This window comes from Patella vulgata, chromosome 5, assembly GCF_932274485.2.
Source record: "Patella vulgata chromosome 5, xgPatVulg1.2, whole genome shotgun sequence".
Classification (NCBI taxonomy): Eukaryota; Metazoa; Mollusca; class Gastropoda; family Patellidae; genus Patella; species Patella vulgata.
The window spans coordinates 18,986,705-19,011,073 of NC_065883.2; the positions used below are offsets into that span (position 1 = coordinate 18,986,705).

The 24,369-nt window shown below is 37.2% G+C and overlaps 1 protein-coding gene and 1 long non-coding RNA gene across 2 annotated transcripts; both read right to left on the minus strand.

Annotated features, from left to right (window-relative positions):
- Nucleotides 1-363: 363 nt before the first annotated feature.
- LOC130012880 (sodium- and chloride-dependent glycine transporter 1-like) lies at nt 364-10,375 on the minus strand. The gene is made up of 11 exons (XM_056100944.1): nt 10,359-10,375; nt 9,573-9,705; nt 9,020-9,154; nt 7,419-7,522; nt 6,663-6,787; nt 6,434-6,546; nt 5,929-6,060; nt 4,275-4,374; nt 1,696-1,796; nt 1,129-1,296; nt 364-556 (listed from the first exon to the last, which is right to left on the minus strand). The coding sequence occupies exons 1-11, from the start codon at nt 10,373-10,375 to the stop codon at nt 452-454; spliced, it is 1,233 nt and encodes a 410-aa protein (XP_055956919.1). The 3' UTR covers nt 364-451.
- A 34-nt stretch (nt 10,376-10,409) lies between these two features.
- On the minus strand, nt 10,410-23,278 carry LOC130012974 (uncharacterized). Its single transcript, XR_008788224.1, has 3 exons — nt 23,084-23,278; nt 21,896-22,027; nt 10,410-10,651 (listed from the first exon to the last, which is right to left on the minus strand). It is a non-coding gene; the product is annotated as an uncharacterized LOC130012974 (long non-coding RNA).
- Between the last annotated feature and the right edge of the window lie 1,091 nt (nt 23,279-24,369).

Genomic DNA, 24,369 nt, shown 5'->3' on the forward strand with positions numbered 1-24,369 from the left:
AGGGTCACCCGGTATCTCTACTTCAGAAATATCTAGAATGCTGAAAATAAATCAGGTTCATTGACACTGACCCAATGCTTCATATCAAATTTTAAAATCAATACTGTCCATCCTCTCACATTTTCGTTTGGAATACCTTCGGGGACCATTCTATAAGATTCCACCAAGAAAAGAAAAATTATGTTGCAATTTGTTCTAGGTTATTTGGTATCTTTACCGGACTAAGTCATTTATTACATAGCGTGCATCGATTTTGTCGTTTCATGATACAGACAAGCGGACAATAGTAAGAATTATGATTTTTATATTTTCTTTAAGTATCAGAATAAATATATATTATATCGAAATTTCATAATAGGTAGTTCTTCAGAATTTGAGTGTATAATCAGTTTATAATCCTTTGAATTCTAATTTTACATCTCTTGTATACGTAAATAAATATGGTAATATTTCAAGATTTCATACTCTGTAGTTCCCTACAATCAGATTGTATTGCCAGTTTATAATCTTTGGCAGGGCCCCATTTTTCATTAGGCTGAAATGATGATTTTATTCTCTAAAATGAAAAACAAAAAATAGACATGTAAAGAGACCTGACAGGTGGAATAGAGTATCTCGGACTGTTGGGCCGACATGGAATTTTATCTACATTTGCTTGTACAAATAAATGCAAAGCTTTTGACAAAGAAATATCGAAAATACCATTAAATAAAAGAATATTTCATATTCAAAATAACATTTAACTCATGAAATTAACAGAATGATAAGAAGTATTTTACTTTTTTCATTCATCCTATTGACGACTTGCCTTGGTTGGTGTGACACTATTGTTATGTGGGCTGTGTGTGTGTGTGTGTGTGGGGGGGGGGGGGTAACTTCTCTGTAGGTCTAATATGTATCTATGCAGTCTCTAATGTTATAATTATGATATTACTTCTCATTTGAGTAGATTAAAAGCTCACAATGTGTTCGACTGATGTATTAAGTCGATTGTTGATCCACATTATTTCGTTGTGCGCGAGTTTATTTATAACTCTTTTGGATTTATGAAAAAAATTGAATTTTCGTCTGATTTATCGACTGACCCCTAGAGATTCTTCATGAACTTTTAGTTTGCCTTCAACATACCTGTAACATTGGGCCCTTTCTAGTAATGAATTCTCGGATCATCCATATAGGTATAGGTACAGCCGATATTAAAGCTATAATCCATCCTATAGCACTAGCAAATGGTGGATACACATAGTCTCCATAAGTTGGTGGTCGGTATTTAATTAGAGTAAACACAAGAATTGCCTGAAATACGGTAAAATACGAGTGTATTAGTGTAAATCCCATTTTGGCGTGATAAATAGTTGAATGTGTGAAATGGCTTTATTTAACGCTCGCTTCCACCGAAGTGATATCGCTGACATATAAATCTCAGCTGCATTGACCATTTATAGATTTTCTCCTTAACATATTGAACCAGAGTTTCTTTGCAAATTGAAGCATGGTTTTTTTATGGGTTTTTAAGTGTGGCTTAAGAATGAAACCTATAATTTCCACGTATCATACATGCATTGGCTAACATGGTCGATTTTTACCAGCATAAAATAAGTAGAAACTGGTCATCAATATGTAACTGACACTACGTTCGTCAATAGGCTGGAGTTAATCCATTGGTACTCGTGTTTAGCCAGTAAGAATACTTACAGATAAAATAACGGGGTTTACAAATTTCCAAAGAATCTTAAACAGGAACAATGGTCGTTTCCCTAACATCATTTCCATATCATCAAAATACCGATCAGCTCCTGTTGATATAAAGACATTTGCGCCCGATGACATAAATATATAAAGTGTACAAATTAAAGGTGTTGTATATAAAATAGAAAATACACGGTCTCCTGTGAAATGCCCTTTAAAGATATACAAGATCGAAAAAGTCTGAATTTTGACAGGAATCTTCCTTGTAACAAGTCTAGCATATTTGACCAATAGAGTATTCGCAAGAAATCATGAACGTGAAGATAAAATACACAGAGAATCCAAAGTTTAGAATCATAAAGTAAACAATGTACACTTTTTAAATTATACAAAAAATGCGTCTTCGCGTGCCAACATAAATAATATACGTCTGTGGTGTACAAATGTAGTAGCACTATGCGTCACTATGCAGGCGCTGGTTAGATGGGGAAAGTCAGTAAGCCGAAGATTCCACACATCCAACGTGAGACGCATACTCTCTTCTGCTACATATTTTAATAGCCTTGTGATTGTCTAGTATACTATTCAAAAAAAGTAGGGGATATTTGATTTTTAAGTGTTATTAAAGTCACCTAATGAAACTGACGAAGAAACCAATGACAAAATGAAATGAAGTTCACATTCATCGATTTATTCCAAATGATCGTTAGACTAAGTAAGGCACAGACTGGCCATTATAAGGGTAAAATGATACCCGGGGTCAAATAGCAAAGTTACCACAGCATCACAACCAAGTCAGTAACGGGTAAATCCTCCTCTGTTTGCCAAACAAGCATTGATCCGACGTGGCATACTCCTAATGAGACGTCTAAGGTCATTTTGGTCCAGATTGTCCCATTTCTGTTGCAACGCAGCAGCAAGCTCTTGGACATTGGCAGGACGTTGTTGACGTTGACGTAACCTCTGTCCAAGCATGTCCCAGACATGCTCGATGGGGGAGAGGTCGGGACTCAGTGCTGGCCAAGGTAATGTGGTGATGTTCTGTTGTTGGAGGTAACCTGTAACGATCCTGGCCCTGTGACATCTTGCGTTGTCATCCTGGAAGATGAAACGGCGGCCATGACGTCGTGTGAACGGCACAACATGGACTGCCAAGATGTTGTCCCGGTAGTACTGGCCTGTAACACGCCCTGCAACAACATGTAAAGCCGTTCACGACGCCACACCCTCCTACGTCTGTCCAAAAAATCAACAGTGAACCTTGACTCATCTGAAAACATCACATTCCTCCAGCGTCGATTATCCCAGTGTTGACGATCCCTACACCAACGACGTCTTGCCTGAATGTGATGATCTCTCAAACAAGGGATCCGAATCGTCTGGCCACTCACTCTCACACCAGTGTCTGTTTGAAGACGAGCGCTGATCTGATTTGCTGTGATGACACGATTTCTCAAGGCCAAGGTACGGATAAATCGATCCTGGGCTTGAGTTGTCGCCCTTGGTCGACCTGAGCGTGGTCTGTCCTGTACAGATTGTGTATCACGGTATCTGGACCATAGCCTGCTTATGACAGACTGAGAAACATTCATCGTCCGCGCCACAACCGCCTGTGTTGTGCCGATCTGTAGCATGCCAAGGGCACGTAACCTTTCATTTTGGGTAAGCCGATGCATATCAATATTTGTGTTCTGGTCACTAAAACAATTAAACTGATGTTTCCACCCTGGAATTCAATGCCACAATGACTGTAACATTCAAAGTCAGAGTCGTGCAAATCTTGGGTTGGACCCCCATGATGATCCCAAGCATCACCTGCATTCCATGCGGTAGCTATTGGTGCGTTTGGGCGTCACATGTAACTGGAAATGTTTCTTCTGTTAGGTTATATAGTGACTTTTTTCGTAGTCATTTGCATATTTTAGTATTATGCCCCCAAAATCAAATATCCCCTACTTTTTTTGAATAGTATATTTGCTCTGGTTGTATTCGTGTTTATTCTCTTCTCGTGACTCACGTGGTGTATTTTTTTTTTATCTCCGCCGTTAAGACGTTCATCTACCAGAAATAACAATGCATCAGTTAGTTTTTAAATTTTATATCACGCACTGGTTACATAAGATACCAACATAGAATACAATAACGGTCTATGCTTTCCAAGAACTACATGGTTGTCTGACAAATGCCCAGAGATAGTTTTGAAGCTTTGGGTTTGAACTTTTAATAATCTAATTGGTCAAATATTACATAGTTAATGATGATGATTGGTTAATTAGCCTAATGAAGTCGAAAACCAACTTATATGGACAATGGAAACTTTCTACCAGTAGTGTCAGACGTGTTATCTGGTGATGTTTTGTTTTCACATAAAACTAGCTATGTTTTAGTTTTGTAATTCTTTTTAAGTATTAAAAGAGCAAAAATTCTATCAATTTTACTACGAAATACACAACAGACGTTCGAATAAATACATAATGTGAAAAAGACAAAAATTCACAAACGCGTGCTATTAAAATAGAAAGGGAATATTAATCCAAATGACCTATAAAACATTACATACCGATGTTTTACAGTTTATCACTTACCGTATATCCATCCAATAATAATAGCCTCCAGAAATGTCACCAAAAACACAGTCACGGCGGTCAAATACCAGTCTACCAGTTGATATATGTATATTCCTGCCTAAAATTAACCAACACGTGGCTCTTAGATAAAGAAGTGACGTCCCTTGAAAACAGTATGTTATAGACATCGGCTGTAGCAAACTAACCCAACCTCTAATAAGTGAACATGTTACCAAGAGGCTTGGATTATAAATCCATTCAGCAGGAAAATCGGCATAACTTTGACGAAATGGATAAAAGAAATGTATTTTAAATCCCGATTGTGTGTGATAATAATCCAGAGAGGGTCCACTAGTCTGTCACTATAAAAATACTATAAATATGGGTATCAAAAAATCCAGCACGATATACTGAATGTTACAGGCCGTGTTTGTTACGGTCCAAGTCAGTAATGGGATTTCGCCCGTATATTCCGGACATGTCCGACGCTAGTTTCCAAACTTCCTAAATTGTCTGACAGGAAATATGCCCAACCGGACATCAAGACGTAGTGAATGATATTTAAAATTACAGGGAAGTCAAGGGTCAAAATGATATAATTGTTACCTGGGTATCAAAAGAAAACGATCAGGTGACCTCCTGAAGGTTTCAGAACATTTTATATGAACACAACACCACGATACTGTAATATACTCTTCAAAAAAAGTAGGGGATATTGAAATGCAAATACCTATGCAGGTTGTGATCTGATAAATAGTCATGAATACTTGGCATGCTTTGAGAGTATGTTCACAGATGAAGAACTTATCGCCCCAACAGAACCACTGAGCTGCACATGCGACACGCAATAGCGCCATAAGAAGGGTTGATGAAAATTGCCGCGTGCTGGTTTATCTATCCATATTTGCTTTTCTATCGTTTCTTGCATAAGATTTACTGTTTAGCGTATCGTTTGCTTTAGTGTGTTACGTTTAATTTGATCAACCGACAACACTGCAAGAATTGGCCGTGATACTGCAAGAGGAGTGGGTCAGATTCCCCCAAATCGTTTTTGGACGATTGATTAGGAGCATGCCACGACGAATTGCTGAATGTCTGAGGATTGATGGAGCAATTACTCATTATTAAGACAAAAATCAAAAACGTCCAGTTTCACTTTTGAAGGTGTATCTCTTTGCGAGTGAAATGGGGCCGTCAGATAAGCCGCCCATATGAAAAGAGTATATTACAAACCATTAGAACGATATTTCGAATATTAGAAGATATCGATCAATCGAAACAACTACCAGGATTTGAAAAATGCAAGACATGGATATCACATAAATCACGATACATCGAATGATAAAACCTAAATTCAAATACCTCACAAGTTTCATTTTTGACGCAAATATCTTTCTAGGAAGGAAAATCTGTCGAGTCTTACATTGAATGGTCGGGGTTGGTGTATTACACATTTCATTGTCGGTCAGGGTTGGTGCTTAACATTTCATTGTCAAGGTCAGTACGTTATGCCATGGTGAGTGCCTCATTGCCAGGGTGGTCTATTGTAAGCGTTAGGGTGGGTGGGTTAGTATTATTGTCAGAGTTCGTTAAGGGTGTGCATTACATGTGATCATCAATCGTATGACAATAATAGATAAGTGAGCATTTGCCAATAATCAATATAACTTACTTGAGTTGTATATATTAAGGTAACTAAGAACATCAGGAAACACGTGACTGCTGTAACCAATAAGCGTATTTTCGGGGTCTTTTTTGGTATCAAATCTGATATTGTGGTTATGCATACTTCAACATTCACAAACTATTAAATAAAATCGTATTAAAAAATGTTGCTGCTAATATAGCTTTATTTGATTTAAAAGCAATCTTTAGAAATAAACCTGAACGATTCGTCTTCTGTAAATGATAGATCTCTTAAAGGGGCATGCTCGGTTTCAAATAAATATTGAAATTTAAAAAGCTGCGAAAAATGGTTTTCCATAATATAATTAATGCCAATTATTTAAAGGTGCGAAGCGTTTTGTTACGGCGAGGGAATTGCTAACTGTTTTAATATTCGCATATCATGAACAGTTTGTGGCATTATGCCTTCTCAAAGGGAAAACCTCAAACAATAAAAGAATAATGTCTTGGGAAATTATACACAATATGTTATATGAAAGCGCATCTCTTACCATTGAATCCAGTGCAGCAAAAACAAGCATCAAGAAAAATAATACCGCCCATAATTGAGGTATTGGTAGCTGACCAAGAGCTTCTGGGTAAGCAATGAAGGCTAGGCCGGGCCCTAACAACAACAAAACAAGTAGAATCATGGATAGACAACCTCCTTCTTATTATTAAATTCTAACAAACAGTGTACATATATGTAAAGCAAATATAGATAGTAATTGTAATATTCACCTGTACGAATAATCTCAGCTACTTCTAGACCAGTTTGGTGTGACATGAAGCCAAGCACAGAAAATACCACAAAACCAGCATAAAAACTTGTGCCTTCTCCAACAATACAAAAAATGATGGTGTCTCTGAAATGGTACAAGCCATTGTCGCCAATGTTAAAGCCGCTGATCGTCAATTGCGTTTTTTGGGGTAATTTCCCAGGTTTAATCTACGCCAAAATGTATTCATAGTGATTATTCAACACTTAATTAAGAAAACAAATCAAAATATCAACGGTTAATATTCTCCCAGCTTGGAGATGGTTATGATCTGAAAGAACGATGAGATGGTTAAATTAGTAATTATTACCCCTGTCATATTCACGTTTATTTTGTGTTTGCACCCATTTTCTTATATATTAAATTATATTATGTCGTTTGCGACGCGACGGAGAATCCTAAGTTGGTTAGCCGACACGGCCGAGCGGTTGGTAAAGACAATTTTGTCCAGTAACACGGTCCACGAAGTATTGGCGAGCTAAGTTATATTAAATTTCCGAGTAAGCTCAAAATGAGTACACATAATCGGTAGCTCAAAGGCCAAATATGACCAATCATGATTTTCCATAATAATGTTAATTCACCTTCGACCGTATAATACTTGCAGAACATGCAACAACACCTCGCTATTCAAGGAGCTGCAAGATCGCGGAAAAGTTATGGTGTGATGTTGTTCCATGAGCTGATAAATCAATGTTGTAACGACTGTGAACCTTACCTCATAATATTATTGTCAAATTTATTATAACTAGCCATTGTGATGAATCCTCCCCACCCCATACCAGTAGAATAAAACATTTGCATCAACGCCTGTGCCCACATCTGTAAAAAGAAGAAATTAAGAATCTAAACTTCTTATCAAGCTATCCTGTACCTCTAGAAATATTCCACGTAACATTTATAGATTCCTTAACTGGTATGTTATTTTTCATTAGTGCTTGCTTTGTCAAAACTGTGGCAATATTTAAATTCATAACAATATAAGATCACCAGTAAATAAACCCCAAGAAAAGTTCTGATGCAGTTATTAACAAAGTGTATTTAGTAACTAAAAACGATAAACAAAAGAGAAATAGATACACTTACAGACTGGACTAACCATATACCGAGGAAATTACAATACAAATTTGAAAAATGAAATGTCAATCATTAGTCTAAATTAACGCATTTAGACAATTATAGATTTATGTAGAATTAATTATATACTCTTAAAAAAAGTAGGGGATATTCAGAAACAATACAAAACTGCGGAAATGCACTGCTGTTTTTATTAGAGGTAACCAGTGTATGTTAATAGCGGGCCAATTGCCTACACATGAACATAAACAGTTCATATGGGCGGCTTATCTGACGGCCCCATTTCACTCGCAAAGAGATACACTGTCAAAAGTGAAAATGGACGTTTTTGTTTTTTGTCTTAATGTGTAATTGCTCCACCAATCCTCAGACATTCAGCAATTCGTCGTGACATGCTCCTAATCAACCGTCCAATCACGATTTGGGGCAATCTGACCCACTCCTCTTACAGTGCCACGGCCAATTCTTGCAGTGTTGTCGGTTGATTTTAACGTCGACGAACACGTCTCCCGATCAAATTAAACGTAACACACTAGAGCAAAGATACGCTAAACAGTAAATCTTATGCAGGAACCGATAGGAAAGCAAACATGGATAGGATAAACCAGCAAGAGGCAGTTTTCATCAACCCTTCATTGAAGTGTCAAATTTGACTATGAACCCTTCCGTGTGTATCGCATGTGCAGCTCAGTGGTTCTGTTGCGGCGATAAGTTCTTCATCTGTGAACATACTCTCAAAGCATGTCAAGTGTCCATGACTATTTATCATATGACAACCTGCTGTTACATAATCACAGATTATCTGATGTTATAGACGCTTCCTGCCAACTTGACACCTGTTCGATATCGACATCCCTGGAGTTCTTGGTCTATGCGACGATTATGTAAATGGCATGTTTTATTTAAACTTTCTTTGTCTGATTAGCATGTATCGAATGTTAAACCTGATATGATACATTAGCCTAATAAGATCCTTTGTTTGGAAGGGTATATAAACCCAGATTAACAAACGAATAGACCCAGAGGTCCGGACAGGACACGAGAGCGGAGGCCATGGGCGCCTTGGCACAGACGAGACGGAATGAGGGAGAGCGTATTGTACATAATATGTTAGAAGAAGCAGAGATTAAGTATTATAAGATGTTAAACTAATCTTGTCATCCAGAACCTGATTAAAGAACTAAAGAACTAATAGGTTTTTGCATTTCAATATCCCCTACTTTTTTTTGAAGAGTATATTACCTGAGGATTAGCTAATTTACTAAAATCCGGAATTATGTAGAATTTGACACCATCTATAGCACCAGGTAAGGTAGCAGCTCTAACTAATAGTATTGTAATAATGATGTACGGTGCTGTAGCTGTCAGATACACGACCTAAACAACAGGTGAAATATAAACCTGCACATACATATATTATAAAAAAAATAGTAATAATTTACAGACTGTCGATTAAAGCAAAAACCGTTGGACCACTGTTTAGTTGGCATGTATCGTCCGAAAGTTAATATTAGTTTTAACTATTGTGTCTTTCATAGATTATTTATGTATTATCTGCCGTTAACATGGAAACGGGTAGCATCTTGACGGGTAATAGCGATCAGGCCGGTGGTAATGATCCACTGCGCTATACGTCCCGGGTCTGTAATGACACAGGTTTCACTGAAAAAGCCAGTAAGAGATTATCTATATTACTGTATATCTTTAAATTTTTATTTGGCTTACACGTCTAAATAAATAGTTTCCAATACATCTCTCAAATAAGGCCATGATAAATTAGTGTTATATCACAAACCTTTCCAACGGATTTGACACCTTTTATTATACAGAGAAATATAATTATCCAACTAAGTATCAGCGGAACAAGCAATTGCCATTGCATACTGCCAAAATCATCTAATCCAGTTGATATCCTTAATACATTGTAGCTGAAAAATACGAGATGACACTGAAACACGGCTTATGTTTCCTTTTGTTAGAAGACCCCTATTGGATACCTATCTGTAATGTTTTTTATGGATATTTTTCTTAAAACTTTAGTCCGATGGCTATATATTCGCAGATTTGTTTTTGTTAGCCACGGTGGGTAACACGCTGACTCGCTAGCCTGGGGGTCATGGTGCCGCTGCCGGGCAAATTTCCCTCATAGCACACTGTATGGCGTATACTCGTCTTCATTAGCCGAGTATAGGGGCAGAATAGTAAGACGTTAACCCTCATATCATTTCATTCCATTGCAGATGTTTTTGTGGGGATTTTGAGTTTTGCGAAAACAATAACCAAGCACAATTTCATAAAAAAAAGTCTATCATTCGTAAAGTCCTACTCTCTGTCAGTGAAATACCTGTATAGACTTAAAATAAATGTCCGAGAAGGTACTTTCTACCAAATATTGTCCCGCTTTGTTTTCAATCTTGCCAAAGGGCCAGGTAATATGATACAATCAACACCTTTCCACGGCCTTAAAAACCTTCAATTTACAATCACGACGATTGCAGACCCAATTTTTAGTGTATTGCACTTTCGTTTCTTACTTCCAAAATTCTTCAGGTGCAGTAAGACCAATGGTTGAAATATTCACATGCGTCGAAGAAACATTTCTACCCATCAATGATGAATGGTTTGTTGCGTATTGAACGATCCTGTTATTGACACTGACTGTAAAATTATTGGTGTGGTTCCCACCAGTGCTGGTCAAATTGTCGGTTCTGGATTGGTGAATAAAGCACGTGTCTGTATTCCACCAGTTATCACAGGTCGTCCATGGCAATGGAGACATGAAGGAATGAAACAGATAGTATAAAATCCAGGCTAGGATCATGGTATAATATAAACAAGTGATGCCCGTAACTACGACCATTGCTACTCCTAAACCTGCAAAGAGCAAATCAAAATTATGAAACTTTTTAAAAAATTTATCAGTCAAGCAACATTTATTAGCTGCAATATTGTTGCGTCGACGCCGTCTCAGTTACAACTGGTAAATTCATTGATGCTTTGCCTAGGTAGGAATAGCCTCAAATGAATAATTTGACGTCATAATTTGTATGAAATAATAAAAGGAAGAAGACCGGTGAAAAAATGAAATGAAATGGGGTTTGGCGCCCTACTGTTCTGCTCCGATGGGTTCATGAAGACGAACATACACTTTACAGACGAGTGAAAGTGAAGAGTAATACCTAGTAGAAATAAATTGGCCTTTAGGTAATAAATTAAGGTCTTGGTGTCTTCTAATATCAGGTAACAAGGAAGGGTTGATAGCCTTATAAAGTAGGAGACAGAACAGACAAATGATTGATTTAATTATCTAGACAGATCACAAAATGTAAAGATATACACGAACGGATCTGACGATCCATTCGCAAGAAATCTGCGATCACAGGAATTCAATGTTTTATCATTTTATCATTGACTGTTCAAAAAACTTTTGGTTAAAAATTGGATTTTAAAATTCCTTATTTCGCAAAGCTATTTTCTGTTGCATTTTTAATGTCTTTTAAATATACAACGAAACGGTTGACAGTGACATCAGTTGTATCCCATTCAGTTTTAAAACAAAGCATATGAACAACTTCGTTCTCATAGAATTGTCTGTGCTTCCATCTACGACGATAGTTTATATGTCCAATCAACCCCATGTCTACTTCTAATTTTACTATGTCCCGATAAAGTGCTATGAGGACGTCATGCTTTTATTGCTATTTCATTATTTTTGAATTGTTTATTAACAGTTTCTGAAAATCGAAAATCTGGAGATTGATTCATCAATTGTTTGCTGACCAAGAAGACAATGGCCATCAGTATTTTTCCCCTTTTCATTGACATGGAGTCCATAAGTTTTCGTATGGCTCTTTGAAGTAGAATGGTCAATTGGATTTGATAACCTTAGATTTGCTGATCCATGCATAGTCAGCCTCTTGTCAGCACTGAATTTTGCCAAATCTTTGGCGATCAATTTATCAACCAAGGTGGTTTTGCTTAGTTTTCGTTTGTTCAAAGTTGGTTTTGAATTGGGAGTTGGTGACTTGACAATCTCTCCCGAAACTTCGATGTCCATAGATCGCACTTGCGTGTCTGATAAACTGTATGATGTTATCGAAATGAAATTGGTAATTTTGCGAGACATGCCAGCGATACTGCCAGAGGCTTTGTTCCAATCAGTGCTAAGTATATAGCGTAGTTTTCGTTTGTTCGGAGTTACGGTTTCTACGTGGGTAAGAAGCTGGTTTGCTAGTCTGGAAATGAAATAAAATGGAGTTTAACGTCTTACTGTTCTGCTCCGAACTGGGCTAATCGAGACCGGCATACGCCGTACAGTGTGCTATGAGGGATTTTTTGCCCGGACAGCGGCACTACCGCCTATTCTTATATCGAATTCCAACTGTCAAGGGGTCTTTAACGTGCACGCCAATGTGTACACGGGACCTTTATGGTAATTATACATGTACTCCGTTTACAAATATGTAAAGGGTTGGGTGGCTGAATGGACCTCTGTTTTCCGTCCCATCCGAACGACTAGACAGCTGTCCTTGTCAGGTCCTCCGTGCTAGACTGGAGGTCGCGTGTATGATCCTTGCATTGGCCGAGAAAATTCATCGGGATTTATCGACATGGTTTCCCCTTTTCAGTGGTACAAGACGGAGGGCCAGACAAGGACGGGATGGGACGAAAGATCGAGGTACCGTGTATGCATTGGTGTGCACGTAACAGATCACTTGGCAGTTGGAAATCAGTATAAGCGTAGGGCAAGTGACGCTGCCCGGGCAAAATTTCCCTCATAGCACACTGTACGGCGTATGCCCGTCTTAAATAGCCCAGTTGGAGCAGAACAGTAGAATATTAAACCATTTCATTTCATTTTGTTCGACGAAGTTGTTTTGAATTGGGGGTTGGTAACTCTCCCGAAACTACTTCGGTGTCAGTGAATCCTACATGCGTTTCTGATAAATTTCGAGAGATGTCAGCGACACAAATCAGTGCTATGTGGATAGGGACGTGACAAACGGAGGGGGCATTGACGACAGGATATTTATAGAAACTACGATTTCCAGTTAAAACAATGTCGCAACATGGATCTGATCAATTGCAATTTGACCCACGTTATGACAGATTCCTTTGCACACCTGGGTTATAAATACGTAAGTCTGACAAAGTAAATAATTGTAGATAACGATAGAATGTAGCGACTCCCTACATTGAATCGAGATTTTAGACTATATGTTTTTGATAGGCAAAATAAAGTATCGATTTAATGCTTACAAGAGAAAAGACAAAATACATTTTCATCGTTATAAACTGTTGCAATTATGTGCAAACACATATAATATATTACCTTGTGCACTTTGCGTGTTAAATTTCAACTAATAGAGCTGCTCTTTCACACCAACATTATCTTTATGTATGGGAATGGAATTCCGAGACTAAGGCCATGGGCGGAAGCCCGGGTGGTTTGGTAACTAAACTGACATTTTTTTTAGATAAAAAAGTAATACAATTTTCCGATTGTGAGTCGTGACATTCAAATTATAGATGATAGAGCTACGCAAAGTTAGAACTTGATAAATAACATTATTTTCCGAAAATGGCGAAAATCTCGAACAAATCCACAGACCGTTAGAAATTTTTATTTCACAAGTAGCAATTAAAGTATAGCGTCCAGGAATTTAAGAGCGAGAACACCATGCAGAGGGTGATGACCCTTGTGTCGTGGATTTGGACCAAAACGGTTAGTACCCAGATACATCCCCACAAAATATTAGGTTGATTTAGTTAATACCAACCTGGCAAATTGGAAAAATATTTTTTGAATAGAAAAATACTCAAAGAATGGGCTAATTTGGAACTACATTTGCATGATCTGTTATTCGGACAATAAATGATTTGGACAGAGGAAATTTTGGGCATTAATAGGGCCACCCAATGATATCTTGGTACTGGCCAGATACTCAACTCGCTCTGAAAATTGAATTTAATGAAAAACAAAGTTTGAGAGGCTATAGTTCGTTCTTGGCAGGGACTAGGACCAGAGAGAATATGTGCGATTGGACAGACAACACTTGACCATGTTACCTACAAGCCTGCCTGACATACCTTATGATCTAAACCGCATGTGTTAGACCACTTTTGACTTAACTAAGGGACAAGTTTCACGAATGTCCAATGAATTGAAATTTACACAGAATAAATCTTATACGAATATGGTATAGTACTGAAATGAAACATATTTCAGCTCTCGGGTAAAAGATCACTACGTTGTCAATAGCTGCGGAGGGTTCGCAGCAGCACCTACAGAACGTTCTCGTGGCTGGAAATGTTCCGTGGAGAACCGGACAACCGATCACAAACTGTTACGTCGCTCGTGGCTTGAAGAAATTGAAATGTTTCTGAGGGATGTACACGTTCGCGCGTGTAACAGGTTTAAAGCAGAGGGGGATTATAGATGATCCAGTGGCATTGAGCCATTCACACATGATCAGCATGACTACACATGCTTAACTTGATTACCATTATATCCTTCAAATTAACAATGGGTGAAAGGTTAGAATTGCATATGTATACATATATAGAGCTGTTAAATATGGTATGGTATTTAGAAGCCGACCAATTATAGAAACATTTGGAAGTTTTAATGGAGAGTTATTGAATATCAGGAGACAAGAGGGAGAGAGAGAAATGGGGTTTAACATCCACTCGACACAAACTAGGTTATTTCGGGACTAACATATGGATTAATTTTATTTCAATAATTCGCTTGCGCGTAGGGGTCTTTAGCAGTGGGAGGAAACCGGAGGATCCGGAGAAAACCCACCAGGTTGGACAGGCGACCCTACTCCTTGTCACGTACAACCGGGGATAGAAACCACGCCAGTTGACTCAATGACAGGCCTTATGATACAGCACGCACGTGCTAACCATTCGACCATCCAACCCCCCATCAGCAGACAATTACATATTGAAATCTACTGAAGGAGAACATGACATATAAGCCAAAAACATCATTACAACAAGCGGTTGCCATGCAAGATACGCCCACATTTTGCAAGAGATGGACAGAGAACGAGCTAAAACAAATTATATGTGATTTTTTGTACAACCAGGGGCCATAATCCAGGAAGACATGGTTCGATATGGAACCGAGATCTGTGGGTTATTAACATACATTTCAAGTTTCATCAAATCGGATAAAAATTGTGACCTCTAGTGTGTCCATAACCGTCGTATTAAATACTTTTATACAATTTGCGTACAAAGAGCGACCATTTTGTTGGGCCGTTTCATTTAAATTTTCCCGAAATTCGAATTCAACCTTCATTATGACGGAATGGTGATATATTTAAACGGTTTTTAATATTGGAAAAAAAGTTGTAGCCTGTAGAGAATCCGCAAGCTAAAAATGCGATTTTCGAACAATCAGCGGCCATAATCCAGGAAGTTACGTTCGGATATGCGTGATTATCAAAAGGAACCAATATCTTAGTGTGTAACGGTGATATATTCACACGCTATTTTTTTTAAATCGGATAAAAATTGTCAAGTTTCATCCAAATCGGGTTAAAATTGTGACTTCTATACGGTCCACGGGCTTAAAAATCGATATTTCGTACAATCAGGGGCCATAATCTAGGAGTTACGGTCCGATACATGCCAATATCGAAAGGAACCGAGATCTTAGGGCGATAAACCGATATTTCAAGTTTCGTTGAAATCTAATAGGGCCTACAAATTGTGACCTGTAGAGTGTCCACAACAATTGTGGACGGACGATCGGACAGGGGCGACGACAATCATGTGGGCGTATAAAAATGGGGTCCCAAAACTAAGAACATAGGAAGGCAGGTCAGAATCTAAGTAAGTGAACACTTCTGCTCGAACATAGGTATAAGTCAGGGGTTGGCATATGCAGTCAGAATTATCCTGGATTGTCTGGAGTGCCATGAAATCTGTTGTGATCTATGTCATCTTCTCCTTCGGAGATTTCAATATGGAAAGCATGACGGTCTCTTAACCAAGGACACCGCCAGATACTAAATGCCTCTCTATGAACACTTAAAAGTATGTTTTTCTTGTGGTTCTTCTTACATGAGAATTTGGATAATAGATATATCAAGTTCGTGTTAGTCATGGCAGCCCATAAATCTATACGATGATCTGCTCCTAAATACAGATCTTAATAAACCATGGTCTGACCACTGCAAAATTATGCATGACTTATAACATTCCCTTCGGCTATTCAGCGAGCATGAAAGTCACGAAAACGTTATGATTTTTGACAAAAATACCCTATTTGACTGGCATGTTCATATAACGAAACATACAGTAGTAATGGTGATGATCAGTGGTCATTTGTAAAATTTTAATGGTCATTAGTGAAAAAACGCTGCTTTGATTAGATTGTGCTGATATAAAAGCTTGCCACGCCAGCCTATACATTTATACACTTCCCTGCTACAGAATACAAATGAAAATAATCGTTGTCTGATTCTGCAAAATTATACACCAGTTACGCCCCTTCCTTACGATGATCGTGAACGTCCGATTTTGTCACAAAAACTTTATGATTTTTAAACAAAAGAACACATTTGGCACCAGAACCGCGCAAATAATAAAATATAGTACTAATGTTGATAATCGATGGTCATTTGATCTCTTTAAGATCGTCATCGGTGATTAGTAAAAGAAGAATCGCATGGAAAATACTGATTTTTACACATTTTCAGAATATTGTAGCACACTACTAGGTTTAGCGCCGGTCAATTTGTTTCTTCTGACATATACTAGGACGAATGCCCTTCATAACCACACCCATCAGTTCTAGGTTTTAGGGTGACATAGTTTTCAACATACGTAAAATGGCTACTTTAAGGTAACTCATAGAAAATGCCACACTATCCATTCATTCCCAAACGACTGCAGGATTTTAAGCCGACTACTTGCCCTATCATACCTGACCGATATCAAAATTTTAGGGTCACAACATTTCGAGTAAGGGCGTTTTGAAATTTGGGCAAACAACTGGTGGAAATATGTCAAATTTTGACCTAAAACAACAATTTCCAGTTATACCGGAAGTTATCATTTAATTTTTTTTCTCCACTGCATCGCGTGACTTCTGTCGCCTAGGGGTCCCTATAGATCAAGTATGAATAAAAGTGGCTGACCCCTAGGTTTTTCTCGCGGACGCGTTCTTAACAGTATTGTTAAAACAATAATTAAGTAAATCAGAAAGGCGAAATGAGCTGACAAGTACATATACTATCAGATTCAAATTGAATAATAATCCAGTTGTAAGTCTAGTGGGCTAATCTCAAGACTGAGAACTAAACATTTAATAGTGGATCAAAACTATAACCATGTGAAGTGCGGATGTGGCAACAATTTAACCATTGGTCATGCGTTACTGCGTGCAATAAATTGGTAGAGAAAAGACTCCTTTAAAACATTTAGTTGAAGAGACGAAGCTTTAATATACAACCCTCTATCTCCTTAGTATTATATCTATCTATCTATAAGATTTATAGGGTGAATTACAAATTCATAGAAGATCGTGAATTATCTGTGAAGTTAGTTGCGCTAAATGGAGCACCCCTTAAATGGACATGGAGAAATGAACCGGGTTTGCGGCTAAACCATTTTGGTGCTTTAATAACATCCGAATAAATTAACAATAATGCAAGTACATATCTAGTTGTGGGGCAGCGTGGCGGTTTAATCTCCGGAGCATGATTTAATATAAAATATTAGGAAAGAAAACGGCCATACACAACGAGATACTAATGGTGATAATGCATATACATATGTATGGATATGTGTATAAGAAATAGATTTGATATGATCTATTGCTCTTATATATGCTAATAATTGTTTTGTTTTATGTTGCTATTTTCAGGTAACTTTTAATAGACTATTTTATTTTTCTACCCGCATTTTTCTAACTCATGTGTTGACTTGATTTTATTTTGTAGAAGGGACTTTTTAACGACGAAGGGGATCGAAGGCCCACCTAACAGCGAATTTATACGCCGTGTTTTAAAGTGACATTTTATTTGTTTCATAAGAACTATTTTTTTAGTTTTTGTCGTTTGTTGCCCGATTAATATGTAAATGATTTTATTAAATCAACCTGTTCATAATATCATAACTAATGTATTGGAATAAATGTTGAAATTGTAATAACAACGGCATAACAGCAGCAGAAATGAAATGGAGTTTAACGTCCTACTGTTCTGCTCCGATTTAGCTAATGCAGACGAGCATACTCCATACAGAGTGCTATGAGGGACATTTTGCCCGGACAGACGCGCTACGACCTTCTCTTGTATCGATTTCCAATAGCCAAGGTTCCTTTACGACCACGATAATCTGTTCAAATGATATCAGTGTTTTTTACTATCCGAACGACTATACCACTTTACCACTGACATCTGGGTAACCACGCCGGAAAATCCCGGCCAATGCAGTGATCGAACGCGGGACCTCCAGGTTAGCAAACCAACGTCTTACTTACTGCGCAACCGGGGCTCCAGACTGGAGGGGAGACAAGTACAGGTCTCTCCTTAGCCGGGCTTGCGTGTATATGCGTTGTATATAACTGTTATTGTATGTGAGCAACCTTCCATATATAGAAGACAAACAGAATCAGTATCATGTTATTATTCGGCATAAAATGAGCGCGACCATCCGGATGATATCCCTAAAAAAAAACATTATGTTAACAATCCAAGGAGTCGTATAGCATTTAACAATATTTTTTTAGGTTAGACATGGTTTAAGTTACAAAGGAAAATCAGATAAAATTACTGTTAAAAAGATAGCCCATGTCTCCAGCTGCTATTCATTTAATTTCTTTGGTAGACATAAAGCAAGATCCTGTTAGGTAAATTAATAACTCCCTTGGCTGAACAATTTTGTTTTTTATAATAACAGTATGAGATTTATATATGTTTAAGAAGACCAATGTGGACCTATTTCCATAACAATGATATCCTATCAGCAATTATAGCATGTTCATTTCTATCTGGCAAAATAATATATCTGTGATTTATAAAACATTTTAAAGCGACTTCTTCGTTCCAATTACATTATGAATAAACTAATACCCTGCCCATTTCACTACAGATAAGGACATTCTTTATACGTTCATGAATTCTGGTTATTTTTCCCAGGACTTCATGCCGACGAATGGATAAACCCTCAAACAGCAGGATATCTTATTTCCAATTAAAATTTGGTAGGGCATTATCGCAGTGCATCAGGCTTATTTTACGAAAATGAAGTAATTCGATGAAATGCTATTTATTTCCATTACTACCTCCGAGTTTGCTGGAAAGAAATGGGATTGACCCGATCTTCAAGTTTCATTGTTATAAAACAATCGTTATGAAATCTCCAATTTGCCCTTCACACGAGAAGGCTTACAAGTCTCAACCCACGGATAATTCATCATGATCTTCAATCGCCATATCGCGTTGGACACACCACAGTCATACGACTGTTAAGAGTTATCATTGATAATTCAAATGTCTGTAGATGCTAGAGGTATTTTCCTACTGGTCATCTTGGGTTTAGCCACTGTCTTTGATATTATTAATCATGACAAGCTACTGGGTTGTTTAAACTGTATCACGTTAAAGTTGCATTATGTAAGAGCTGAATATGCCTATAGCAGATCTTTCGTTTGGCAGCAAATATATATCATTAATTGGATATTTATTCACATGTCAAGGCCATAATCAACTCTCTAAGACATCTGATGGTTGCGATTTTCAACGGATTTAAACAACGCGAACGGCAGTTGATATTGGATCAAGACTATTCTATTCTTCGCTCAGAAGGAAGTAATTTTAAATATATTCCCTCTTAACTCTATCGAAATCTTACATAATGCATCCTTAAATGAGGTTTGATTCTCACCTCGCTAATACTCTAATATGTTCTAGTAGATACAGTTAAACGAGGAATTCCACAAGGATGAGTCCTTGGACCTGTTCCTTTTGTGACGTGTACCAAGAATTTAGGACAGCTGATCGATAATTACTGTATATAACAACATTCATTAGCAGATGATACACAAATGATTGCAAATTACCCTCTGCTCTACGGTCTAATTATTCAGATGTTAAATTGCGTAAATGACAATCAATTTAAACGTGTAGTCGTCTATTAGAAACAAATATACATGTTCGAGTGATGCGGTTGTTAAGGATGCAACGATTGTATTATTTTGGATAATTTAAGGGTCCCGCTTTGAGCCAAATGTATCATGAATTTTGACGTAAATGCTTATTGCAGCTAAGGAACATTGGTTATATAAGGCACTAGATTAGCCAAGAAACAGTTATTAATATCGTAAGTTCTTTGGTATTTTCGAGGATTGATTACTGCAATAGATTGTTAGTATAGATATCTAGAACGAGAGGGAGAAAAATACACTCACATTACCACCCCAACCCCCTTTAAATATTTCCATTGACTACCAATCAATAAAAGAATACTCTTCATAATTTCGTCTCAGCGTGTTAATTGATTAGCTCTTGACGTGACACTATCCTGGTCGCCAAAAAGAATAATGTGACACTGACACTGTCGTGTATTTCGGTAGGACTTCACTTTAGTTGTGTACTTTTTTACTCAGTGATCAATTAACTCTGGAACACAGTGTTGCCATAACTATGTTTTTAGAACTAAAATAACCCTTGTATGTATTCAACAGAATATATGTATTCTACAGAATATATGTATTCTACAGAATATATGTATTCTACAGAATATATGTATTCTACAGAATATATGTATTCTACAGAAAATCAGAGAAAGCCGAAAAGCATCAGGGATCCTGGTACCGATTCTTCATACCAAGTTTGAAAAAAATCGAATGGCGATTATCCTCTCAAGGTTTGCAGCGATCACACCAAATCCGTCAAAAACTCTAGCCTCTAATGTTGACGCCGGACCAAAGGACCGACGACTATAATACACGCCCAAGATACGTTTGGGCGTACGAAAATAGGTTTAAGAATGGGACGGTCTTTATATACAACTATTTGTTCCAATTTGAATGAGTCTAAACATTGGAAACATCTTCCGGAAGTTATTGAATCATCTCAAAAACTTTTGACCTATATATTCGAATAGCTCATGTCGATCCGATTCCACTTAATTTTTTAAAAATTGTTTCCCGCCATTTTCAGCTCATTTCATGACCTTCTCGTTTTAAACTTCCAGTATGTCTCAGTATTTTTCACTTTATATTTCAGATTATTTTTTTTCGCAGGGGTGAAATGTTTCTCGTTATAATTTGTGACCGATTTTGATAATTCTTTCGAGGGGATTGGATAGTCTAAAGGTTAGCACGTGTTCATTGGGATTTTCCAGCATGGTTTCCACTTGTCAGTAGTGCAAGACAGAGAGCAAGACAAAGACAGTTGTCTAGTCGTTCGGATGGGACGACAAAGCGAGGCCCCGTGAACACATTTCTTTGCACGTGAAAGATCCTTTGGCAGTTGGCATTCGAAATAAGAGCAGAAAAGTAGGGCGTTAAACTCCATTTCATCTCATTCCAATACTCCATCATACTCCATTACGCGCAAGCAAATTATTAAAAAAAAAGAACCATATGTTACTCCCGAAATGACCTAGTTTGTGTCGAGAGGGCGTTAAACCTTATTTATCTCTCTTCCCTAAATGGCCTAGTTTGTGTCGAGTGGACGTTAAATCCCATTTCTCTCTCTAAGTATTTCTTCTTTTTAAGATCCTTGATATAATCCAAGACATGTGACGATGAATATGAAAGCTTTCATATCTGCCTTGCAGATCTAGTTATTATTACTACAGCTAATTTATTTTTCAGTCCTTCATGTAGCAATAATATGTTCGTTGTTAAAACATTGTACGATTTATTGCAACAGAAGTCTTACGAAAATAGTTAAAATGACACGTGAACATTTTAAAAGATTACAAACAATAACGAAAATAGCTTGGATAACAATTCTATAAATTTCTATTCATTTAAGAGCAGGGCCCTATTCAATAGGTGCCATAATGCGCAGCCATGGATGACATATTACATAAAGAAGCATGCTTAATTGAGAATACTATTTATGTTATTAATATATATTATACCTCTGAATGCTGGACAGATATCCCACACATCGTATGTACTTTTACCAGAAAACTGACCAATTGACAGTTCCAAAAATGATAGTGGAAACGCCAATAAAAACATAAATATGGCGTACGGAATAAGGAATACCGCTGAAAAAAAAAGAAACAATCGAAACTGTACAATAGAACAGTAAATCCAAACATAAAAATTGTTTAGCAAAAACGAGCGATCAAATTAGTTATGGGGGTTTTGGGCGTCGGAAAGGGCATGCTTACTATTTCTACAGCACCTGTTAATTTATGGATATTTTCATATATTCCAATTTGATTAATATGTATTGTCACGAATTTGCATTTGTAAAACTTTGGTCCTTAAGACCATATTGTATCTTTAACTAATTATTGGTTCACACTTGAGGGGTTGGATGGCCGAATGGTTAGTACGTGCGCGCTATATCATAAGGTCTGCCATTTAGTCAACTGGCGTGGTTTCGATTCCCCGGTTGTACGTGACAAGGAGTAGGGTCGCCTTCCAACCTCATGGGTTTTCTCCGGGTCCTCCGGTTTCCTCCCACTGCTAAAAGATGCCTATGCGCTAGCGAATTATTGAAATAAAATTGAACCATGTGTTAGTCCCGAAATGACCTAGTTTGTGTCGAGTGGACGTTAAACCTCCTCCCTCTCTCTCTCTCTCTGGTTCACACTTTCTATAGAGTCAAATCCTACGTACTAATGAAAGTGATTGACATGTTTATATATATAAAAACAGTGATATTTTTGTAAAATCCTTACCATTGTCAAAATATCCATCAAATTCTATCTGTTTATGACACGTGTTTGGTAGACCAGTTAAGGTAATGTTCTCCGCCCCGACCAATCCCGCCCCTCCCTCGGTCCTGGGAGAATGGGGGTGTTTATTCCATATTTTGAAAGGAAATTGACGCCAGGGTCAGTATATGGCGTACAGAAATAAGGGGCTTATAAAAGCGGGTGTTGAGCGAAATTGGTCAGAACTCACCCAGATATTCCTAGCAGCTATCATCTATACCTTATTAAGAACGATAAACATAGACGCCTTGCAAGCAGTTTAATAATAAAGCTGTAGAAACGAACTAACCTGTAGTTTTATTTACGATCACTAAAGTATACGTTTTATATTCGGTGTATTGTATATGGGACATGACAAAAAATATAAATGATACCAACCTCCACCGTTCAAAGCACATAGGTACGGAAATCTCCAAATATTACCCAATCCTACACTATATCCTATAAGGGACAGTAAAAACTCGAATTTACTCTTCCACTTCAACCTGTCAGGTTTGGTTTGTACCATAGCTACCCTCTGTTTTTCACACATGTTATCTGTTCCCACGCTCTAAATTTTCTGATCTGAAAATAGTTTATCGTTGTGAAATGTTGATGGTCCCAGTCGCTATATGATATAAATGGCTACTCGTCAATGCGTGACTATTTTTCATAAAGCGTGTCCAAGGGCCACTTGCGCATATCCTAGCTTGTGTAGATTACATCTGCTTTATCACCAAATAATACATTCTACAGTAGATATCGGTTGTGTGATATGAATTTGATTTTATTTTCAAAGAACAGTTCATTTCTTATTAAAAGTACCTTTTTTTAATATTAAAAATGAACTATTGTTATTCAATTGACCTTGATGGAAACACTGGGTCAATATAAAGGACTTTGCAATGGTTGAATTGCTGTCAAAAAATGATGTATCACTACGCCATAATGTTCAGTAAAAGTTAAATCTACAGCAAAGAATTATATTTATCTATTTGTGCATGTAAGAAGGGATTGGGTGATAAATAAAATCTCCTACTCGTCTTTTTTGATATCAAAAAATATCAACACTCGTTGATAAAGTAAAAAAAAAACTCGGCAGAGTCTCGTTTTTTGTTACTTTATAACTTGTGTTTAGTTAATAGAGAATCTCCTACCAGTCTCTTTTGATATCAAAAAATATCAACACTCGTTGATAAAGTAAAAAAAAACTCGGCAGAGTCTCGTTTTTTGTTACTTTATAACTTGTGTTGATATTTTTTGATATTAAAAGAGACTGGTAGGAGATTCTCTATTTACTAAACAGTGCTACAGTGACATTTATCCATATCAAAGAATACAAATGATCAATTCAACTTTTTGTTTCAAACTCTATGTAAGAAAGTTGATTGCTGAATGTTTTGACACTCGATAACATTGATTCTAATTAAACATACATTATCTAAATTATTAATTAGACATTAATTAACTTATCCAGACCATAATCCACTCTCGATGACAACGCTAGCCTGTGATATTTACTGGATTAATATCCGATTTGCCACTCAACTTCCATTCATGATTTAATCATAAAATGAATAATCGTACCGATTGTAGTAATGGTGATCGAGACTAGGCCATAAATGCAATCGCTAAAATCTCGGTTCAGAGTGGATCAATTTTCAGCAAATTCCCGTTTCATTATT